Source organism: Lutjanus erythropterus, chromosome 7, assembly GCF_056507025.1.
Source record: "Lutjanus erythropterus isolate fLutEry1 chromosome 7, fLutEry1.hap2, whole genome shotgun sequence".
NCBI lineage: Eukaryota > Metazoa > Chordata > Actinopteri > Lutjaniformes > Lutjanidae > Lutjanus > Lutjanus erythropterus.
This window is the reverse complement of record NC_139323.1, coordinates 40,663,212-40,687,381: the sequence shown is the minus strand read 5'-3', so window position 1 is coordinate 40,687,381 and position 24,170 is coordinate 40,663,212. Positions and strand designations below refer to the sequence as shown.

The window sequence follows — 24,170 nt, the reverse complement described above, 5'->3', positions numbered from 1 at the left end:
GTACATTTCACCTCCAACACACAGACACGGGACAGACATGGGACATACACAGACTTTGTACTGTCTCAAAGAGACCTAGCCATTAATCCATCCATGTTCTGCCTGTTGAATAATGAATCCTGTTTGATGTCACTGTTGTTGTTTGGGTCTTCCGTCTGACTGTTTCAGATTCTGTAATATTCTCATGCTGAGTTGCTCCCTGATTAACTTTATGCTTTTGTAGCTCGATTTGGGGAACGGAAAGTCTAAGTGATTTGACTCTGGAAAAAAAAAAAAAGGCTTTGCAAAGCTAGCCAAGCACACTACAAAGGTTTCTGTCTTCATCCTCATGTTGTGCTTTTTCTTTTAGATTAAGAGACAATAAAGTTTCCTCTCTTCATTTTCTATTCCATCAAGTCTTGGACCGTCTTTCTCAAAGACCTCAAAGACTGGCTCACATGCTGAGGTGTAGTCGGTCCTCTCCCTCTCTCCTCTCTGTCGGCTCGTGGTCCAACGAACACGAGTGCTTGCACATTTGGGCTAATGATTTTGAATAGTGATTAAAATGAATTGGAGAGTGCGCTGCTTCTGTAGTATCCGGACCCCTCCATCATTAGTGGTTCTCTTCCTCTCTCTTCCTTTTTTTCTCTTTCTGTGTCATCAGTGTTAGTCAAGCAGGGGTTTCAGACGAGGCCCGGGGTGGGCTTTCATGAGCACAGACTCAAAGATTTCTCCACTTCTTGTAATCATGGACACCACTCTTCTAGCACTTTCACTGTCGTCTTCTGGCTCCTCAAAGGTGCCTTTGATTCCCTCACATCCTACACCCAGGCCGGATAGTGTCACATTATATTTTTCCTCTTTCCTTTTTTTTTACACCCCAACCCCCCAACTCCTTTCTTGCCCTTCTCTTTTTCTCTTCTCCTCAGACCCAAGCTCATCAGTCTGTGTTCATATTTATTGTCCTCGGATTGAGAGCTGATTTAGCACTCTTCTCTTTGGGACCGCTTAATTCCGGGACCCTTCCCCTCCGCTTCGCCATTCCCCCCACTCCCTCCCAGTTTGCCTTGATCCACCTTTTTATAATCGGCTCCCTCTCTTTGTTTTTCCTCTTCTCCTGCTTTAAATGAATAATGCAGAAGGGAGGAAATGGGGATTAAAGAGGAGCTAAAGCCAGTGCCAACTTCTGTGGTGCACAGCTCCACACCGTCTCTCACAGGACCATGAACACATCAGGGCTAACAAGCTTCTTTTTTTCTCTCCTGGCATTTTTCTCAGTTCTGCATCTGTCCCACTCTTTCCTACTCCATCCCTGCTGTGTCCTACTCACTTTTGCCTTCTCCTACTCAGTTTTGTCCCAGTTGACTGAAGATATGCTCTTTCATATCAACATCGGACGACTTGTTGTCCACCGTGTTGGGAAAAGTCAACTTGTACAGTGCTGTTGAGTGTCTTTTGAAGGTTGTGCAAAAATCTCATCATCATAGTGACGGGAGAATGATGAAGTCGAACTCTTCTGTGGCAAGATGTGTCAAACTGTGAGTCTGATTTAAAGAAAGTAAAGTGGTGCGAATTTGTTTATTGGTGCATATCTGTTTTGTAATTTTGCGGAACAAGATTTATTTAATCACAAAAAAATCAATGTTTCTGTACAATCAGTTATGCTAACCACACCACTAGTGAAAACATTTAGCAGACTGGCACCATCACAGCCTGACTGTAACAAGCAGAGACAGTTACATATTTGTAACTGAACGCTGCATAACAAATGATAATAGATTTAAGTTTGTGTGTAAATGTATTTATTCTGTTAATCAGACTTTGTCTTCAGGCCTGGTGATGTCCTCCTAAAAACTCCAAACAGACGAGGCGTGTGGTTTGATGTAGTGACACAGTCAACTTCTGTCAGATGGTGCAGCAGGTGGTCTCCAGTTTATATTTGTTTTCAAATTTGGGTTCACTCTGTATATTTAAATAAAGTGATCTCAAGTAGAGGATGAATTAATAAGCTGCATTAACTGCTTGAAAATATCTGTGACCTGTGACCTCTGAAAAACATTGATACATAATGAACACTGCATGAAATACAGAGCAAATGCAAATCATTGATTTAGAATAAATGGATATTTGGCATTATTTTTTGCATTAAGAAAAGATTTTTTTGGCATGGGGGTGGTTCACATCGGCCTGGTTGTCCATCAGCTGTGTACAGTTAAGGGGAAACACTGCAAGAGATGTAACTCCTTGATTCCAATGGGCATCGAGTCTGCACCCTGGGTTTGATCATTCCTTCACACAACTTCATGCCCAACCAGCAGTGTTTTAAAACTGGAGCCTTTTGCTCACCTGATTATGTTGACTTCCTCAGATTTAGTGGGATTTTTTTGTCATTTTTTCTCACTTTTTGTGCTTCTGCATAATCCATACTCCAGTTGTTTCTCTTTTGTCTGTTTTTATGATCGCAAGTCTGCACAGGGTCTTTTATTTTGAAAATTATCTGGATTCTCACTGCTGTTTTTGTGTCTGACTTCCTGCCCGCTCGATCTGCTCTGTGCAGCTTGATGTGGCATCTGTCAAAAATAAGCTCAGCACGTATTCTCCGTAGAGCAGAACAGAGAGCCACTTCTGGGATGCGCTGCAGCGCATCTGGTGGAATCACAGTCATTGTGTAGAATGGCTGTGATCAGCTCCGGTGACCGCGGTGTCGCCGTAACACGACACAGCTGTCCCCGGTGGAATCAAGCCGTAAGAGAAAAAGAAGTGAATTTTTCCATTGACATAAAAGGGGCGCCACTGATTTTATCCATGAAGTTCAGTTCACTTGCCAAGAAGACAACTACTGATGTCTGTGAAACCTGGTGTATAATATTATGTCTTGTGTGGTTCTCGAGAGAGTGCTCAAAGGTTTGAAAAAAATAAACCTCATGATGTCATCAGATGAGTCCCCCAACTTTGTAAAAGTACAGCTAAGGGCTGAAGTGCCCCTGTACACTGAATTTTTGATTGGCTCAAAGTGACACTTTATCCAAAATCTAATGCTTGTTTAGCAGAAGCCACAGAGTTTTGCACAGTACAAGGGGTCACGGGAACATTAAACAAAAAAATCACAGGTTTGAGATGAGTATGGTAGGAAGACAATGAGAGATAGAGATGTGTCTCAAGTAAAGGGGGGAAAAAGCAAATTAACAAATATGGTGTGTGCTAGAAGTGTGAGAACAAAGAAGTCTGTTCAAAGAAAACTGCTGAATAGTCTTGTTAATATCCTTTTCTTTCCTCCTCTCGTTCTGCCTCTCTCCGTTTCTCTCTTCCCTCCTCTATCATATAATTACCCACGTGTGATTGGGCCTGCTGTGAGAATGTCAGGCTGGAGTCTCACATTAGATGGAACACAGTCAGAAAACAGTGTTTGTTTACAGAGAGTGGTTGGTGGTCTGGATGAGAAAGTTTGTTTTTTTTCACTTTCCTCCACAGAAAAACAACCATCACTTTGTCAGAGAGATAAATGGTGTTCTTGCTAGCACGCTTAACAATACACTGTAAATCTTGCCAATTTCTATCTGCAAAGAAATTATATATTCACACCTGACAGCATAACTGTAATGGAAACGTCGAGAGTGACTGTAGATAATTTGTAGACTTTTTTTGTTTTCAGGTACAAAATAATTGTTTAACAGTCAACAGTTGTCACTTCACAGCTGCAAGATGGTACCAAAGGCACTAACACATGAGTCTAGATGGGAAAACTTGAGACTTAAAATATATGTTATGACTTAAAGGTAGGGCTGCACCTAACTTTTTTTTTTTTTTTTACCATTAATTGAGCTAATAATCATGATGAAATTTGGGAGGAACAAACATTTAGAAAATGATTTTTAAGTGACTACTACTAACAGAAACATGTTCTGAATGTTGATAATCCTAATATATCATGTGTGGGTGGAAACAAAAACAAAAAGTAAATGCTGCTGTCCTGCTGCGGCCTGACTTGACTTCACTGTCGGGGTGGAAGGTATAAACGTTATAGAAACTACACCAATATAAATTTGCCCTACGGTTTGACTGTACTGTGATACTACTTTGATGGACCAAAATTCAACTTGCTAATAAGTTAGAACAAAACAAAAGCACAGATAAAAGAACCAGTAACTTCAGAGCTTTCCCAAATTTGAAGATATTTGGCAAACTAGGCTAAACCAACTGCATACAGACTGCATTGGTTTTAACTTGTTTGTAACGATTGACTACAGTGCACATGACGAAGAGGAGGAGGAGTTGGAAAAAAGACTGGTGCAACTGTTATTATGTGGACATAGTTCAGGTTTAAAATGTCAGACAACCATGATCTGCAAATCAAGTCTAAGTGGTGCTAATACTTGACATACTTGAGAAAGGTTTTTTATTATTCCAGTTTTGCACATCAGATGTTCTTAAATTATCTCTGTGAAAAATGTGAAATATGTTCTATAATACAGTCTGTATTATACTGACCATGCTTTAAATTTTACCATAATAGAAATTTTAGACGACGCGTCCCAGCCTCTGGGTGAATCCATGATTTGACCAGGGGCAGCAGTTCATTGCAACATGTGGACGCACGTTATGTAAATTGATGTATTTTGATGACGTCAGTTATGTCGATCAATCGCCTCAGGCCTCATTTTATGTACACGCTACAAACTTTTTGTGTGTCCACATATTCAGCCTGTTTTGACTCTCTACCACACTTTGAACATGAGTCTGTCCTGTTGTATGTTTGCAGCTGTCTCTGACCAAAGCTCTGAACTACTCTCTGACATGCATCTATGAATAGTTTGGGGATTTAGCTTTTAGCTGCTGCTGCCACAATCCTAGCCAGCTCGCCACCTTTTCTTGTCCCCATGACATAAAGGCAGGCAGACTGGTAGTTTGAGTTTCCACTGCTGTTTGTTCCCACCAAATGTTTTGAAAGTCAAACATTTCTTCTTGTGAAGAGCCTTGGGTGGATCAGAGACAACAAGAAAAAGAGTGGAGCAGGGTTTATAATGAAAGAGACTTAGTAGATTTAAAGTTCACATGATGAAAGTTTAAATAAATCTGTGTGTTTGATTTGTCCAGTCACTGGGGCAATGCTCTGCTTTTGATTGGTTGCACATTACTTGAACTGTGTGTGAATGGGAGCCCTGAGAGTGTGACCTTGCCTCGTTTGATTGAGTTAGCTCCGTTAATTGTGCCGTTTCCTGGCATGTGTTAATCTAACATGGCAGTCTTAATTGATCTTGTTAACGTGGGATGTGGGAGGCGAAAGAACGTCAGGGAGCTCAGATGCCCCCTGGTTATTTTGACACGTAGAGAGTCAGAAACACAAGAGGGTTAGGGAGAACGGTAAGGGTGCCAGCCACAATCTAACAAAACACAAGACTGAAGTGCAAAGAATCACTTGGAGAGGCAGGAAGGCCGCCTGGGTGGATGACTTGTAAAGTCCCCTGTGACACCGACACCAAAATGCCACGACAACCAGCTTTCCAGTCCGCTTCTGTCTAATAGGCCCTCTTTTCACCTGGATTTAAAAGCCCCAAGCTTATCCAGGATGTCTTTGGATTGTCTTAAGAGGGTTGAAGAAGCCAAATTAAAACATAATGGCTGAAGTACATACTTAAATACATTTTGGGCTACTGTTTTCAGGTTTTTTTTGCCAGTTTTTAAGGATTAATGCGGTACTGACTGGAAGAAAAATAAAGAAAAAAATAATTTTTTAGTTATTTTTTATTAGTCGTCATTTAATTTGATGTTGTTAAATATTTGATCATCACTGGCATGATATCAAAAGTTTTTTTGGACAGTTTTCTTAATCATTACAATTTGTTAATATAAGTACAAATATTAAGAATAACAATACACTTTTCTCTTGTTGTTATGGTTTGTGTTTATCCTGTCACTACAGTAGACAGTATGTGGGTCAGTGTATTGTAATGGTGCTGTCTGTTTGTGGTTGTCAGTCTTACGAACATACTAATTCAAGAACAACACAATACAAGTTTCACTTTGAGATCACATGTTTCCCCTGTGGAATAAGTGATCTAATCACATTGTAAAACACACTGCATAGATCTGCATGGTAATGAGGAAAACAGATTCTCGTGACATTACTTTTCCTCCACAGTGCAGCAAAGTGCCGACCACTCATCTAACATGTGAAGATAAATACAGAGATACAGATTTGGCAGATAATACCTTTGTTAGCTCAATGAATAAACTCATTGATGTGATTATGTTTCAAACGTTATGGTGACTTTGTGGATAGAGCAGACTACTGAAGTGCTGATCTTTTCTTTGTTATTGTGTTTATCTGTCCTACCACTTGTTTTCTATGCCAGCTCTCACCTGCACATATAATGGACACATTTCTCTGCATAAGCTTTAGTATTATGTTTTTCTACTTATGAAAATTCATTTATTGCTGTTTAATCGAGCAGCGTGGTTTTGGACACAGGATGGGACACTGTAGGTAGCCTAAGATCCTTTTATTTGTGTTCCCTTGGAAATGGTGAAAAATTAATCAACATATGGTACCATTGGTACAGTTAGGCAGCCTAACATTATAAGGCTTTTTCACAAGTCGTCGCATAGTTGGCTTTCAAAAATTGTTTTTCTTTATTGGGTTTATTAAGTTAAAATGAGAACCATAAGATTCAGAAATGGACATTTAACAATGTTTTTCTAGTTTTCCTTTTTTGCCTCCAGCAGTGGGTGCTTTTAAATCCTTATTATTTACCTTTTTTACATTTGAATTGATTTAAAGTTGTTTGAAACAAGCTTTTAATGTAAATTTCAGAAAAGAATATTCCCAATATAGTCAATGCAATCCCAGGGGAAATGGTGTTGTGTAAACACTTATTTTCCTGATCTTCAAAGCTCACATGAAGGCCAGTGAACCCCCAGAAAAAAAGCTGAACTAATCTAAAATAAACAACCACAGTGTTTGCAAAATACGTGCCTGCTCACCCGCACACATACACATGCCTTCATACGCATATTTAAGACCCCCAGCACAAACACACAAACATGCACTTATAGTGCCATGCATTTCTATATATGTATATATTTGGCAGATGTCTAATTAGTATCATTAGCCTTTAGTGAGGGAGGACAGGGAGACGGCTCCTCTGTGCCATTCTCCTCTCCATTGTACCAGGGGATTTTTAATTGGCTGGGGAGGTTTGAGGCGACACAGATATAGAGACAGTTAGTAATACACAAATGACAAACTGACAGATCTGCAGATAGACGGCCTTCACTCTAGTGGAAAATCGTGCAAATGTCCCACTGTGAGGTGCGTTGTGTCCCGTTTTGAACGTGAATATGTCCATTTGTCTCTACACACACGTGTATTATTGCATTATATTATTGAATTTGCAACACAGACAAGCACAACATCCAACTTGCAGAGCTCTGAGTTTTTTGACAAGGGAAAAATGTGTGACAAAATATCAAATTCTGTTCTCCACATGTAAGAAAACACGTTTAGCACAGACCTCAACAAATGTTACATCATCATGATTTTAATAGTTTTTTTTTTCCAGACAAAATGAAACTTGTGATGAAAATTGATCATTCTCACTTACTGTGGAACATATGGCAGTCACAATATCTTTCAAAATTTCAATATTATTGTTTTCTTATGTCATGCAGCATCACTAAATCCCTAAATCTGGATTGGTAAACCAACCATGTACTGTTTTTGTTTTTTTTAACCCCTTACTGACAGACTGAATATACAAGTGTTTATCTGCCTCTGTTGATAACTCATTAATGCTATTCAGCAATAGCTCTTTCCATTTTCTTCACAAGCACACAGTGTGTGTACAGATGCATGTGTATGCTCACATGTGCACACACTGAAACATCACAGCAATTATATGTGGACTAGGGATGTCACAATACCAGAATTTTAAACGTCAGTACAATACTAGTATAAAAACAATGCTCGAAACCACTATCGATACCACAGCCAAAAGAAAAAAAAAGTTGTAGGCATAAAAATATAAGCTTGTAAACTTATAGGAAAATAAAGATTGAACTGAAAGGAGGTCTTGAATGAGCTCTTAGATTTTTTTATTGCTTTGGTACTTTTGATATGAAATATTAGTATTGTAATGTCTTTAAGATGGAAATGTCATATGTGTTGTCTTAATGTTAAAGCTAGTGCAAGGGTTTTTAAGTGGTTTGAAAGAGTCTTAATTTATTACTGATGCCTTTATACGACCTACATAAGATAACAAGACTATCCACAAGAAGACTGGCTATTTACATATGGTTATTCTTATTGCCTGCCACCGGGTTGCATTCTCCTTGAAATCAGATGAATGAGCCTGTGTTTACATTATCTTGTTAAAGTAACAGTGAGTAGTATGTTAGCCAGTTAAACAGAGGCAGGAGGAGGTTTTTATGTAGTTAATTTTATTTTTGACCTCATATTTTGTGGTTATTATGCTGCGTTTGTCTACAGGGGCCTCAAAAATCAGCAAAATATGGAATTTCCTTGTAGTAGCTTTAAAATTCACCTGTCACTTAATAGTAAGTTATTGTTTTGTTTTTGAATTAACTTATATTTTTGGCTGGTGGCTGATGTTAATTTCCCACCCCGTATATCCCATGTAAATTATATTTAAACTGGTGTTAATTGTTAGACTATGTAACCATATCATGTGTGTTACATTATGCACTGCAGGTGATCCTAGAGCATCTGTCAAACTCTTCCCACATGTATGAGTTGAGTGGAGATGCTGGAGTCTAATTGCATGTGTGAATATAACTTTTGCATCATACTTTTTTTTTCAAAGATTTGTGTAAATTATTCATTCAGGTAACATTTCATATTATGGCACTGTCTTTTTTAAGTGTGGTGATAAGACAAACAACTGAGTATCTTATGCAATTAGCTTGCTTCCAGGCTACAAGCCAGAACATGTAATTATACAGCGTTAAGGTGTACACCCATACTCAACACATTCTCCCCTGTCTGACGTATATTTTCTCAGAAAATAGAAAATTAAGTGGAACTGCTTGAATGCCGGTATAACCAGTAATTCCCATGAAAGGCTCTTTGGATGAGCGCCAAGGAACCGCACAGTGGCATTATCTGTGCTTTCTTCAGATTAATATCGCTGCCTGCTGTAGCTCTGCTATGCTGCAACTTGAGAACGACCCAGACAAAGAGTGTCAAATCCACAGGCATGACGTGGGATCCAGTTCTGCTGAAACAGGACACTCTGGCAGCAACTAGCACTCAGTAGTTTGGTGCTGAACAACACAGAACAGTTGTCCAGTTGATTTGAGGTTATTCACTTGTTGTGAAACGTTGTTGTAGAATTCAGTGCTTTTCTGTAAAGGGAATGACAGCTGAGTGTTTTGTTGGATGGTCCACATCGGGTCGACTAACCAGACGTTCTATTTTGTGTGTTTTATTCTCAGAGGTGCAAAGGATCAAGCTCCTAACACCATGGATATGGACACGCAGCCACAAGGACAGCAAGCGGCCGTGCCAGTCTTTCAACCCCAGGTAGAGTCAGTCCACACACAGACACACACACACACACGAACACAAGCCAACCTGCCGACTTGGTTTGTGAAGCAGGATGAGATGATGAAAACTGTCAGCAGCCAGATATTTTGTCATGCCTTTTATACTCGGTTAGTTTTCGCTCTTTTAATCTTTGCATCAATTAGGTGTATCTTGATCTTTCAGATATTTAAATGGATAGTTTGGATTATTTGAAGTGGGGTTGCATGAGGTAATTACTGATAGTCAGTGTGTTAGCTACAGCGGGTGCTGGGTGGCGGGGTCAGCAACAGAAGGTTTTTTAGCCACTTACAAAAGGTTCACCTTAACAAAAATTGTATCTGTTTAAGTGTACACTATATTATGAATATATTTAGTTATATAAGCCAAATATTTCCATCTCTCTCCCAAACCAACCAAACTCCATATGTAAAATCATTTTACCTCACAGAACACAGGACTCACATTTGATCTGTTACCTGTTTGTATGATTGTGTGACTGTACTGAAGTCACACAGTAACACAAACAGACTGAGCAGTTGAGGCAGTGGTATACCAGGGGTTTGGCTGGTTTAGAGAGGGTGAGGTTTGGCTTTTATAACGGCAGTTTGCTGTCTTACAAAGAACAGTAAAGTGATGAAAATATTCCATATAAAGTGTGCACAGTGATTCATTTGTTTTTTTTAATGTTTCTTTTTTAGGTGGACCTTTCATAAGTGGCTAAAATACTTTTTGTCGCTCACCCTTCTAAACTGAAATTTTAGAAAGTGTACTTTTATCATAATTGTGATATAAAATTAAAAGCACCATGATAAAAGATGTTATCCATACGGTCCATCCCTGTTGCTCAGGGTTTTGTTTCAGTGGATCTTTTATTACGGCTGTGTCACATTTTATCCTTTTTGTTCAGTTGAGTAAGGATTGTGGCATTATAAATTGTTTCCCTGTAGCTTAATTGACAAGGGACAAGTGTTGAGAAGTATTAAATAATTTATGATCATATAGCCCAAGCATTGTATCTCACCTCCTTCATATTTTGAGCTGTAAATATTCTGTATTACCCCTTTTTCCCTGCGTCAATCAAGTTGTGCTTTCAGTGTGAGCATCCTTCAGACCACTGTAGCCTGTGTGCGAGATAGACAGCAGTGGATGAATGTTGAGTTGTTTCTATTGATCAGCAGAGCTCTGGAGGCTGGCAGAGCCTGGCCTCCCTGCATGCCTCTCTTGGTTCAATACAACTCAGGTTTGCTCTGTGCAGATCTGGTCATTGTTGGATTTTAATACCGCCCTCCAACATCAGGCCCATTGATTTCTTTCCAGAAGGATGTTTTTGCCTCCATAACTATTGAATAGACTTTAAACAAAGAGGATCATCCATATGCCCCAGAGTACATGTGGGTTTTTTTTTCTTTTAGAAATAAACAACCCTAAAAATAGGCCCATTCTCTCAGTTGTTGTTTTTCTTGTGTATGCAAGGGCACTGCAACATTAACACTGGAATTGCCAAGGGGGTTAATTTATTCTAAGATGTGTAATTGCAAAATTAAGGATAAATTGGGTTGCACTCAGAAGAAAGTCAGATAAAAGCTCTAATGATTAATTTCACTTAGGCAACACCCCCCCCACGCATACGCACAGACACTAGATCTTCTACCAACATCTGATTATGTGTTATTGTTCAGGCTTAATGATTTCTCTCTCTCTGTTTTTCAGTCTATTTCTAGCAGTTTACATCAGTGTTAATGCCAGGCCTACTTTCTGTGCTCAGGTTATTGGTAGCACAGTGAACTTTGTGTGTTGCGTCATGCTTTTTCACTCTCACAGAGCACGTCTGAACTGAGAGAGTCGGTTAGAGGATGTAGATGGCTGTCTAACCAGCAACCAGATGGGTGTCTTTCAACAAGTCCTGTATCTGTTTCACACTTTCCCAAGGTTCAGTCTGCACGGTAGCACAGGGGAAAAAAAACCACCAGCCTCCTCCTGAAGAAATCTGAATTGTATATCTGATGAAGGATATTCTGTATCGCTTGCAATATCATTTCTCTTGGTCCCGGAGGTATGATGCATATGCATTAGGTAAACGAGATGAGCTGGTAAGATGTGCATTTTTAATGGCGCATTTGCTCTTTGAGTGAGTGGGAGGGTTGGCGAGGAGGCCCCCTCAGATCAGATTTTGATAGTCACTGCAGAGTTTGACAGACACGGATCTGTCTGTAAGCGCCGAGACAAGGCGGTACGGTTGTGGAGCAGATTGAGAGGAGAAGAACGAGAAGCACCTTTGGGGTGAATCCTGCCGGTTTGACTGCCTGGCTGGCTCGCTGGCTGACTGGCTCAGGATGAATATTGCATGGTGCTGTGCTCAAGGGGGCAGGTGACTGGTGAGGGTGGGAATGGGCCCCCTGTCTGCCAGTTGCTGTTTCTTTCTCTCTGTGTATCCCTCTCCCTGTCCCTCATGGAGACTACATCCACAGTAATCTGACTAATTTTGTTTACGTGTAAAAAAAAAACAACCAAAACTATGTGTCCAAACTAGAGTTTTGAGAGTTTCTGTACAGATTCCCGTCCATTCCTAAATGCTTGAACAATATGAAAACAAAACAAATGACAAAATCTCTCCTTCTTCATCCTGTTTTGGTTGGCAAAAAACAAAACTGTGCATCACAGTGCAGATATTTAGCTGGGTCTCAGCTGGTGAAACCTCTGTTTAGGGTTCCAGTACATTTAAACTCATAATTAATTAATTCATTTGTATACATTGTGAAGTTTTTGATGTCCAATAGCTCAACAAGCAGAAAGCAGTGTTTTTCACAGGTCATAACTGTTCATGAGGTGAACGGTAGGGTCAACAAGTAATTGTAATTTTATTGAAATTGCAGTATGGGCTGCTGCGAAATGTGTATCAAAATACCATTTATATTGCTGTGCTGCAGAGATGTCCTGGCCTACAAATTATATTCTTTTTAATGTTTTTCAATGAAATGAGAATATTGATGTAAAAATGATCACCACTATATTGAAAATCACTGATCACTGATCACTGGGTGCCTGGTGGCCTAATAATGCAGTGCTTTTCAAACCTTTTCTGCCCAAAACACACAAAGGTTGAGTCAAAATCTCATGCAAAATAGCCTCTATAACCATCCTAACCAATGAGTATTGACCAGTCAGAGGCAGAGTTCCTGGAGATCAGGTAGGGAAAAAAAAGAAAGGTGTCAGTCAGTCAGGGCCTTTGATATGTCACGCTCTTAACACTTCCACCATTTGGCAACTTTTTTACTGATCGCAACTGTGCAATCAATAAAAAATGAGGTTCCTTTGATGCAGGGGTCTGCAACCTTTCCTATCAAAAGAGCCATATTTGGCAAAGCAGGACAACCTGTCTAGAGCTGCAACTATTAAATTCTCTGTTTTCCTCAGGGACTTTTCTTTTTCTTTTTTTTTTTTCGATTTGGCCTCCATAGCTAGCCTTAAGACTAACTCCTGGCAAAATTTAGAGAAAAGGGCACTGAGCTGTGATGTAGCATATGACACACATTTGAGCTGATGAAATTTTAAAACATTTTTTAAAAACTGGTTTATAGGCTTCACACTTTTACAGTTGGAGAGCGTAAAAAGGACTTAAGCCCTAAAACAATGATAAATGGAAGTTATTTATTTCCACATTATTTTTTTGTCAGTGCCACAGGATGCCACTGGAGTGGGTGAAGCTGAAAAATGTAATGCATAACAAAATTCTTAACTTTTTTATATAGTTGTGTATTACAGTAATTGTGTGGCTGTCACAAATTCCTTCAGCAGCCTGGACAACCCAGACTTTTACGCTGTTTAGGAACCACAGGGTTAAGGCACTGACCATGAACAACATTGTCTCTTGTTTGCGTCTGGCCTGTGACCTTTTTGCATGTGATTTCCATTTTTCTCTTCCCTTATTTCCTTTGCTTTTTTCCTACTTTTGTCTAAACTAATGTTCCCCATCGACACAAAAAGACGTGGCCATGGTCCTCAGATTTATTAATTCTGGAGACAGTTTTCTTAAAAGCTCAGTTTGAAGATTTCTAAAATTCTGGTTCAGTGTACCAAAATGGAGAGATGGGATTTTGAATTTCGCCATCTTAGTGTGGACGTTTCTCTCTGTCTCTGCATCCGTCTGTGTGTCTCTCCATGGGAGACAGCACCTCTCTGCCGCCGCTGGCCTTTCTGTGGCAGCCGTTGGCACTGCTGGGCTGTCACATCACACCCTCGCCCCTCTGCTGCTTGTCTCCCCCCCCCTCCCCTCACTCTCTCTCCCTCTCCCTGTCTTCCGCATTCCTTCTTCCACTCTCCATGTGTCTTGTCAGTTGTGTTTGGCAATGGTGTCATTATTGGGCAGCTCGAATCACACTTCCTCCGATGAGCTGTCTGTCTGCTCTCCCACTGTCTCTCGCTCTCCTCTCTTTCAATTCTCCTGCTAGTGAGTTGCCCATGGCGGTTGTATGTCACCTTTATACCCAAGACACGCTGTCCCTCACAGACGTTACCCATAATACCTTGCACGGCTGCCACTTAATCTTCATCCCCTGCAGCTTGTCCCCATCACCAACCAGAATGATGTGAGTGAAAAGAGTAAATTCACCACATGGTACAGCATAGAAATGTAAGTTAAGAAAAACATGAAGACTGTCTGTATTATGAAGACAGTGATAATCGATGGGCCGAATACCAATTATTGAATTGTCTCAGCCTTCAGTTAGTCCAGGCCTGGAGTAACTGACTGAGGAAACACACCGTCACCTTTGAAAAATTATGGATTTCTCTCGGAAACGTTTGGTATGATGCAAGTACACAAGTCAAGGCTCACCAATAAGAATTGCCTGCTTGCCCGGGGTCAGTAAAATGCCATGTCTGGCAAGTAAATCTGGCAGCTCACTTGCTCTACTGGGCAAGTGGTAAAAAAGAGACAAACTGTTTTGATAATCTATTATTTATTAAGTAATTTTATTATTCAAACTTTGCAAGAAATTCTGTTTTCTGCCTCTCAAATATGGAGATTTCTCACTATTCTTTATTTATCACATTAACCTGAATATCTTTGGGTTTTTGAGTGACAAAACAAGACATATAAAGCCATAACCTTGGTCTTTGAAAAAACTGCGATAGACATTTTTCATTATTTCACATTTTATAGACGTTTCAGCCCTAGATTGAACATGACAGTTACATTAGTGTTTGTTGTTTTTGGATAACCACTAATAAGTACAACAGCTTGTACATGGGCAAGTAAAAATTGACTTTGGGCAAGTACATTTCTGACCATTGAACCCTCTATGTCTAATGTTTTTAGCCATTTTAATGTGTAGCATATTATCGCTTTAACACTGATATGAGATGTTTGTCATAGATAAATGTTAAAAACATGATTATTGAATTAATTTTTCTTCTTTTTTAATTACTGATGCCCCAAGAAAGAATCAAACATGTATCTTTGGCAGCATTTGTGCCATATTTTACCCATTCCTCTAAACAAAATACACAAGACGTGTTCTTTTGAAAAGTCTTTGGGCTCTGCCGTTAACAAACACATGAACAATCAAGTTTAGACCCTCACAAGCAGTTGTCTGTATAACCCTCTCTTCCCAGTTTAGTTCAGACACTGACCCCTGCGTCATTCAGGGTCATTCCTCTGTGACTTCCCCCGATGTGTGTGTGTGTGTGTTTGTCGGGGCCTTGTGTTTCAGCTGGGAGCTCCTGAATGTGTGACACCCGTGTGCGGCAGATGAGACGGCCTGTCAGTCAGCTTTGGCCTGGCTGCCCTTTGAAGGCCAGGCCAGGGGGCGAAGAGGTGCCGCAAATGGCCTGTGAAGTTTACATACACTGCCCACTGCTAAACAGATTAGCTCTAATGAAGTGTCTAATGCCGGGGCCGCTGGCTGACATAATCCTGCCTGGCAGCCCGGCCCCTTGGCTGCCAAAAAAGCCGCCCTCCCTCCAGCCCTCTCTTCCGCCCTCGCACGGCCTCTGCTGCCACCCAGGGCGACTCCACATGGGGAGGTGCCCACTGTTAATCATGCCGGACAGTGTGCGATCTGACATGCAAATGTAGGTCATTGCATATGTAAATGTGTGATTACGGGGCTGGCATGCCAGGACACATTAGCAAGACTGTGCTCTCAGCAGGCGGTTGTCACAGCGCTTTAGAGGCTCATGCTAACATTTGTCAAGCTACCACGCAGCGAATGAAAGCAATGCCCTCTTGTCCTCTCTCTCCCTCTCTCTTACTCACTCCATCTCTCTCTCTCTCTCACTCCATCTCTCTCTCTCTCTCTCTCTCTCTCTCTCTCTCTCTCTCTCTCTCTCTCTCTCTCTCTCTCTCTCTCATACACCTCAGTGTCCATCCTGCATCCTTGCACAAATGCATCTGTCACCATTATGACAAGTCATTGCACAATATGGCCACACTCTCAATGCAGATATTTGTATTTTGCTGCTCTTTTATGCGGTTTTGTGGAACAATGTGTTGATGTTGTTAAAGAATTCAGAGTTAGCTATCAACAAAGTGTGTAGCAGGTTTTTTGAGCTGCTGTAATGTTGAATAATGGGTTGTGGAGTGTGTCATGCTCTCTGTCAGTGACTCTCAGACAGCTCGGGATGATGGTGGTGTCATGCTGAAAAATGCACACACCTCGACGGTGTTAAGTGTTAATTGGACAGGGCATGTAATTGGCTCACGCCTCTTCCTTTGGCTGTCAACGTTAAACAGTTTCTCCTGTTTGGAGTTGTGCTTCCCTTCCCTGTCTGTGTGTGTGTTTTTGTACCTGTTAATAAAGTTATAGGTTCATTTTTGTTAGACATAATTCAGTCTATGGCAGAACTATTCAGTTGGCCTGTTAAGTCTGACCCTTTAACAGCTCCAATCTGGCCTTTTGATCTTTTATAAATATGGCAAAAACTATATAATTGTAATTTTATTTAAATAACCTGCTACATTGTTTATTAGAGGATTTTATTTATTTATTATTAAGCTAATTAGCCCATTCATTCATGCTGTTAATTAGACATCTATTGTTGTAAAAAGTTGTAACTCAGGTCAAACTGAATGAAAAAAGATGATGAATCCAACATTGTATTTATTAAAACAACAAACCACTTCTAATCCAGGATTGCAAAAGTTCACTGCTTTTTTTTCCTCTGCTTTTTGTTTTCCAATTGTGGAAACTAATGAAGTGGTGAAAAAAAAATAAGAAATGCGTTGTCAGACAGGAAATATGAACATCTGTTCCCTTTAACACTTTACTTTTTTTTCAAATCTGGCCCTTTTAAAAAGCAGTTGAATAGACCTGACTGAGTGATGATACCACTCTGCTTGAGTGTTGTCAACATTAGATATATAGGCTTTCACTGTTTAAAACATTACTAAGCATTTTTTTCACTAATGCTGAAAAAAAAAAAGTTTATTTATTCAGTTATTTCCAGCAGGTCAAATGTAAACATTTGCTGCTTTTCTCAGTTTCATATTATTATAAATTGAATATTTTTAGGTTTAAGACTTAAATGTTTGGTTAAGTAATTTCAAAAATAATCTGCTGATTGGTCAGTAGTGAAAATAATCAGTTGCAGTCAGCTAGACTTGTGTTTCTTTTTTCCGTGTTTTGGTTGGATTTAATTTTTAATTTTTCACTGAATAAAAATGTCATCATCATTTTCTTTTGTAGTGACTCGGCGGCTGAGGGAATCCTGTACAGCCTGCGGTCTGTGCTCATGGTGACTCCGTCAAACTGCAAAACACAAGTGAAACAGTTTGACAGAGTTACCATGAGTGTGATGACACTCCCGTCTTGTGTGTGTTAGTGCTTAGGAGATTAATTTTTGACCTTCTCCCCCTTCTCGTCTTCCATCCCTCTGTCCTAAGTCGCTTGCCCCTAAGCTGCTCCCACCGCCACATTGGCAGAAGCGCTGGTGACATGTGGCATTCTGATATCTGTCACCTTCTGTTTGCTCCCGCAGACGCCTTGTACAAGTTTACCAAAAGGCTGGAAAGGTCAAGCAGCCTGCTCCGTGCTTTTTTTCACACATCATATCCAAGGGGCTCATTCTGGTTTATTTTTGAGTGTTGTGTTTTTTGTTTTTTTTATCGTGGTAGGTGAGTGTCTCGGCTTGTACATCCAATCGTGTGGCGAGGAGTCCTGTTGTCGGTGGCCAAGTGCCAGACAGTCAGTGATATAAGTTGGCAGACAAAGAAGGAAGAGGACTCTGGATTCCTGTGAACTTAAAAAACAAGTCAGATGGACTGGAATGATAAGATGCTGACATTTATGTAATAAGATATTTTATCCATCCCTGCAGGGAAATAGTTTTTTCACCTCTACTTGAGGAAGGTCAGAGTAGGACTTGGCAGTGTATCGATAGACCTCATCTTAGAGTTTGGATGTTCATGATGTCATTTTACTTACCACTCAATTTTAGCTGTTTTTTATATATTTACCCACTTAATCATTAGGCTTTATCAATATGTCTGATAATTATTTATCATAAATATATTTGTGTTAATATTTTGATAAAATGCCAAGTCATCCCTACAGTGTTGTTGTTATATCAATAAATATTGAGGTATTCGGTAAAAAATATTGTGACATTTGATTTTGTCCATATCGTCCAGCCGTAACTGTATATAAATGTGTGTATGAAAATCTTCAAAAGGTAATGACACCCTAACTCAGGTGAAAACACTCGAAAAGCCATCATGTCCTTTGCAATGTCAGTTTTTTCACTGATGCAAATTGAACCCTTGTTGCTGCTGCGTAACGTTGTCATGATTCTCCAAATCCATGATCCAGTTTGACTTTCCACCATTCGATCCAGTTTTTCAGTTTATTTATTTATTTATTTATCTTTTTAGTGCCAATGGCTGTGCTGTTATTGAACCGTTGTGTACCCTGACAACTGTTTACATTTTCAAATTCTTCTTCAAAACTTTGTGGTATCAAGTGTGATATAATGGCTGATGAGCTACACTCTGTTGTTTTTCTGCCTTTGATTTCGATAATTGATTCTGAAAGCTCATTTTCATCATTTTTAGATTTATTATGTCAATTGTGACACCCCTAATGCTTTGCCGCCGTCTGGGAGACTGTTGCTAACTTCTGTTGATGATGAACAGTATTTATCAAAAGTAGTTCAAAGCATAGTAATCAAACGCTGTCTCAGTGATAATTGAAATTTGAAACAGTAATAATAACCATTGGGAATTTTATCATGGTGTATTGTGAATCTGTTAATCCTCTCTAATAAGAAGTTAATGTCTGATACCAGCATGGCAAACACTTCCAAAAATATTGTCAGGCTGATCGTGATGCCATCCTGCTGCCTGTAAAAAGTTAATCAAGTAACATGTTGACTTGCTACTTCGTGAATTCTTACTTTCAAATTGATTAGGAAAAATATTTTCAGTCCCGAACCTCCAGTTGCTCTTTGGGAACTTATGCAAATAACAGAAAATAAGGACTTTCCTCCATCTACATGCTTAAGTGAGGTGATGTGGTACAGCAGTTTAGTGAGTGCACATTCCTCAAGACCTCTCGCAGCATGACACATCAGCCTAATGCCAGTCAAATCATCAGCAGCCTAGAGCAACCTCTCAGCAAAACAAACTACTGAAGCTGGGGCCTCACCACAGTTTCACCCGCATCCTTCAGCCCTCATCCTTTCCTTTTTCACTAATGTACTGATATCTCACTTCAATGGCACATACACGGTTACAGCAAAATCTCTGTGAATCATTTGTTTTTTTTTTGTTTTTCCCCCGCTTGTGATATGTGTGTGTTTGCATATGCTGCGGAAACAAGCATGCGTAGGTGCACAGATGTTAATAGAGTTGTTTTTTTTTCTTACAGAAACCATTGCAACCAGATATGGGCCACAACTCCCTGGCAAACTTTCAGATTGAGAAGAAGATTGGACGTGGCCAGTTCAGCGAGGTGTACCGGGCGAGGTACCTGTTAGACAACACGTCAGTGGCTCTGAAGAAAGTCCAGGTAGGACACAAAAATATCACTTTAGACAGCCAGTATGTTCAGGCAAAGTGGAGTGTTGAACTGTTCAAGTCTTTAACAGCCTTTCTCATCTATCTTTGTGCTGATTTTTTCATTGTCCTCATGAATGATCCCAGACAGATTGTCTGTCACAAATATAGTCACAAAACAAAACAAAACAAAACAACAAAAATGTTGTACAAAGTTGGACAAAACAGAAAATTCTTCTTTTTATACCGCTGCACTTGCAAAAGCCGTGGCTGGAGACACTATTTTTTCAGGTCCTCCATCCATCCGTCCCATTCTTGTGATCGCAATATCTCAAAAACGCTTTTAGGAAATTATTTCAAACATGGCACAAACATCCACTTGGACTCGAGGATGAACTGGTTAGACTTTGGTCAGATTTCAAAGGTCAAGGTGACTGTGACCTCATGTCCTTCCTGTTCTCGTTTACGTGATATCTCAGAAGTGCCTGGAGGGAATTTCTTCAAATTTCATATAAACGGCAACTTGGACTCAAGGATTGACTGATGAGAATGAAGTGGTCAAAGGTCACAACATGTTTTGGCCATAATACTTAAGAACTCATATGCTAATTATGACACAAAATTTCACACAAATATGCTCTGAATCAGTGTTCTGTACTCCTTTATAAGAATAGTGAGAACAGCAGGTTTCTTACTGGAAATTGTTCACTTGAATCAAACATGTTAGTATAGTGATGACTTCCATTTTGCAATTTTATGATTGCATTATACATGCAAAGATTAGTGGCAGTAGTTTTGTGTTGTGTTAAAACCCCTAACCGCTAGATAGCAGTGCTGTTACCTATCTTGCATGTTCTGATTGCAAAAAAAGTTAACTTTTTTAACTGAAACTTTATACATATAGTGGTTCGTTCTCTACACAGTGACAGTTTTCCTAAAATTAGATTAACAAAATAGCATTATATCATCTTGCTTACCGTATTCCAATATATCTCAATATACTGAATCTTAACTCAACTAAAAAATGTTTAAATCAAATCAAATACTGTCTAATCTGATTATGGAGAATCTTGACACCCCCAACTTAAACATGCATGTAATTATTTATATTTTTTGTTGTGATGAAATACAATATGGCTGTATATGCTACCTTCATGGTGTAACTCTGTTCTTTTGGTGAAGGTGTGCACACACATATATATACATGCACATACAGCACTGCGCATACATTATTCACTGACTTGTACAGGCCTCCACACCACCAGGAGGACGTGATGCTCTGGTTGAGCATGTATACACACACCTCTCACACACCTCACACAGGGATATGTGCGTGTTACTCAGATGTGAAACACCTGTAGTGACTCCAACGCCACCCTCCAGATAACAGCAACCATGTTTTCTGTTTAGTGCTTTTTTCCTATTTTCTCTACATCTCTCCATCTTACCATTTCTTGAATATGTCATAACATCCTCTCTGTCCTCTCTCCCTCTCTCTCCCCTTTTGATCTCTTGATAGATATTCGACTTGATGGATGCCAAAGCTCGGCAAGATTGCATCAAAGAGATAGATCTCCTTAAGGTAAAGAACCAGAGAGGAGGGAGACGGCGTCATGCGCTGCGCTCTGTTCTCTTAAGGTGCCTCAGCTGAGACCTTCCACCACAGGAAAACAATTGATCTGCACCAGACGGCTCGGATTTGTGTGTTAGTGTGTGGGCACATGCACGTGTGTGTGTGCGCACGCTTCCTTGCGTGGTTATGAATGCAGAGGGGTGTTTGTGCACGCAAGTGAGAATATGAATGAGTATGTGTGTGTGACTGTACAGTACATGTGTATTACTGTCTCCTTATGTCTCTGAGCTTGTGTGTGTGTGTGTGTGTCTGTGTGTGTGTGCAGGGGTGCACAAGTGTTATATCCCTCCAGGCTCACATTGACTCTTTTTTTTAAATGCCAAAACTATTGTTTTTTATCTTTTTGTAATGTTTAGAGCTGGGCAGCAGTGCATCAGCATGGAAATTTAGCAGTCTCCCTCATGTGTCTCTTGATGTTTTACCTCCTCCCTTTCTCTTTCTTGCTTTACTTTCCTTTTTTTTACCCAATGAAGTGGTTTCATTTATCAAACTGCCATAAACAAGTGTCAGCTGGGTTGCTCTCAAATACTAATGAACAAACTAATGACAGCTTCAATATCTCCCCCCGTCTGCAAGATCCTAGATGTGTGTCAAAGTTGTGTGTTTTTGTGGTTTGATTGTGTTCGTGCGTGTGTGCATTCATGCATTCCTCTTAGTGTTTCCCTCCATATGTGAAGCCTTTCTGCGCATGTGTGTGCACTGCAGGCAGTTTGTGCACATACGCGCACTCATACGTACACATTAGGGGAAGAAAACAAAACCAATTAGTTTGTTTCAAACACATCAGTGAAGCTCCCGGGGCTCTTTGGGCCAATCAAAGACAACGATACTCAGATGCAGGCGAGACCCTGTAGAGAGCTGTAATCTGAGTAGAAGATCATTGATTTGACGGCACGAGACAGCTGGGTTCGCCTGGATCTGTTTCTCTGACCTCCTCAGGGGGGTCAGGGCTGGGTTAAATGTCACACTCTGCCAGGTGACTTCCTTATTTCCTTTATGCATCTCCCACATTTCATTTATTTCTCTCTCACTGTAAGGGCTGCAACCAGTGTTTATTAATTTATTTTTATTTTCATTGTCCATTGATCTGTTGATCATTTTCTCGATTAGATCTATAAATTGTCTAAAAATGCTGAAAAATGTTTCCAAAGCCCAAGATGACATCCTCAAATGTCTTGTTTTGCCCACAGCACAAAGATATTCAGTTTACTGTCATAAAGAGGTAAAGAAACCAGAACATATTCACATTTATGAAGCTTTTTCTAGGAATGATAAATATTACATTGGTATCAATGAATATTAGCTAATACATTTTTGCTATACTAGGGATGTCAATGATGAATGATACATAGATTAGCTGCCATTAAAAATTTAACACTGTATTAATCGATAATTATTTGATAGACTGGAAATTGCAGGAATTGGGCCTCATTTGACATTGTTTAATGTGTGTTTTGTATCTGATTAATGATTAATTGATTACTCAATAGTGTTTTCAAATGTTGAGGAAATGCACAAAATTTGCAACCCTATGCTATACAAATATGTCATTTAAAAGGTTGCCATTTAATTTGAAATCTTGTGCAAAGTGCTCTATAAAAACCAAAATATGTGTGTTTCTTTGATGAACTTCACTAGGATAAATGAACATTGAACATTTTGTCATAATAATGATGCTAGTTAGATTTGGTTTTGTCAAAGCTGTGGAATATTAAATTATCCATGTTTGTTCACTTCATCTTAGCCTTTTGTTACCATCAAGTGCACATAAACTACAGGTTATGTATATGTATTAATGTAATAGTTGATGACTAAGCGATTACTAACCACTGCAGCTCTACTCATTGTATGGATGCTCTTCCTCCATACCTACTTTTCCCCACCCTCTGTCTATACCTTGTTCACCCAGTTGCTGTGTCGTTCCGTCCATCCCTCCTCCTTTTCCCTCTTCTTGCTCGTCCCCCCGCTCAGACCTTTTTGTTCCCTTCTTTTCATCCTGTAAGCTGATTGCTTGTGAACATGGAAGTTATGCCGGGCCCTGCGCTGCCCAGCCAGCCTGATAATAAAGGGCTGAGTGTGAGAGAGAGACAGTCCCTTCTGCCTTATCCCCCACTAGACAGGCCAACAGGAGACACAGCCAAATCAGAATAATGAGAGGCACACTGGCATGGACCGACTGGAATGACACACATACTGGCGCGTGATCACACACACACACACACACACACACACGCACACATACACACTCACACACTCAGTCATGGCCTTTCAACAGTCTGCCTATTTGTTTGTTTGTCTGTCTGTGTTTGTGTCTGCTCATTCATCTGTATTTTCCTGTTCTGGCATGATGATTTCAACTTGAGAATCTCACTTCTCACTCGGTCCTTTTTGTCTAAATCCTCGCTGATAGGAATGTTGGTTGCAGAAATAGCCTGCTCCCTGCCAATCTGCTACTTTCACCATTCTTGAAATCCCACAGCTGTGTATTCCTCTCGCTTGTGGTTACCATCGAGCCTGGATTGTATTCTGAAGACTAATGATCTGCCCTAATCAGCAGTGAAAAGCTGTAATGATGTCTGCGTGTTATGTGTTTCTGTACAAATGTGTGTGTGTGTGTGTGTGTGTGTGTGTGTGCATGTGCATGTCTGGGTTTTTCATTTGATTAGATTATACCAGCAGTTTACTGACAAGACAGAACTGGCAGCAACCAGCTTCATTTAACCTGATACACGCACAGTATATTCACTTTATAGCCTGACCGATATGGGATTTTTGAGACTGACTTTAGAAGGGAAAAATTCACAATTACAGCTGTTTAAGCACATTTAATGCATTTTATTTGCTATGTTAAACAATTTAACATATACATTATCAACCAACTGTTGAAATATTGAGATAATAAAGAAGAAATAAAATAAATTGCTAAATAAATACCAGTACTAGTAAACTTCGTATCAGTTAAATACTGAATATTGTAATGCAGTCAGCCAATCAGAGGCAGGTCAGACAAGCTCTAATTCACTTGA

The 24,170-nt window shown here is 39.9% G+C and overlaps 1 protein-coding gene across 1 annotated transcript in view; it reads left to right on the top strand.

Annotated features, from left to right (window-relative positions):
• The window catches only part of nek7 (NIMA-related kinase 7), an 89,142-nt gene that overhangs the window by 21,528 nt on the left and 43,444 nt on the right, over window positions 1-24,170 (top strand). Inside the window, exons 2-4 of the mRNA XM_084723786.1 lie at window positions 9,430-9,517; window positions 19,384-19,524; window positions 21,031-21,093. Of these exons, the coding sequence (XP_084579912.1) occupies window positions 9,458-9,517; window positions 19,384-19,524; window positions 21,031-21,093 (264 nt within the window). The 5' untranslated portion in view covers window positions 9,430-9,457. The remainder of the gene's footprint in view (window positions 1-9,429; window positions 9,518-19,383; window positions 19,525-21,030; window positions 21,094-24,170) is intronic.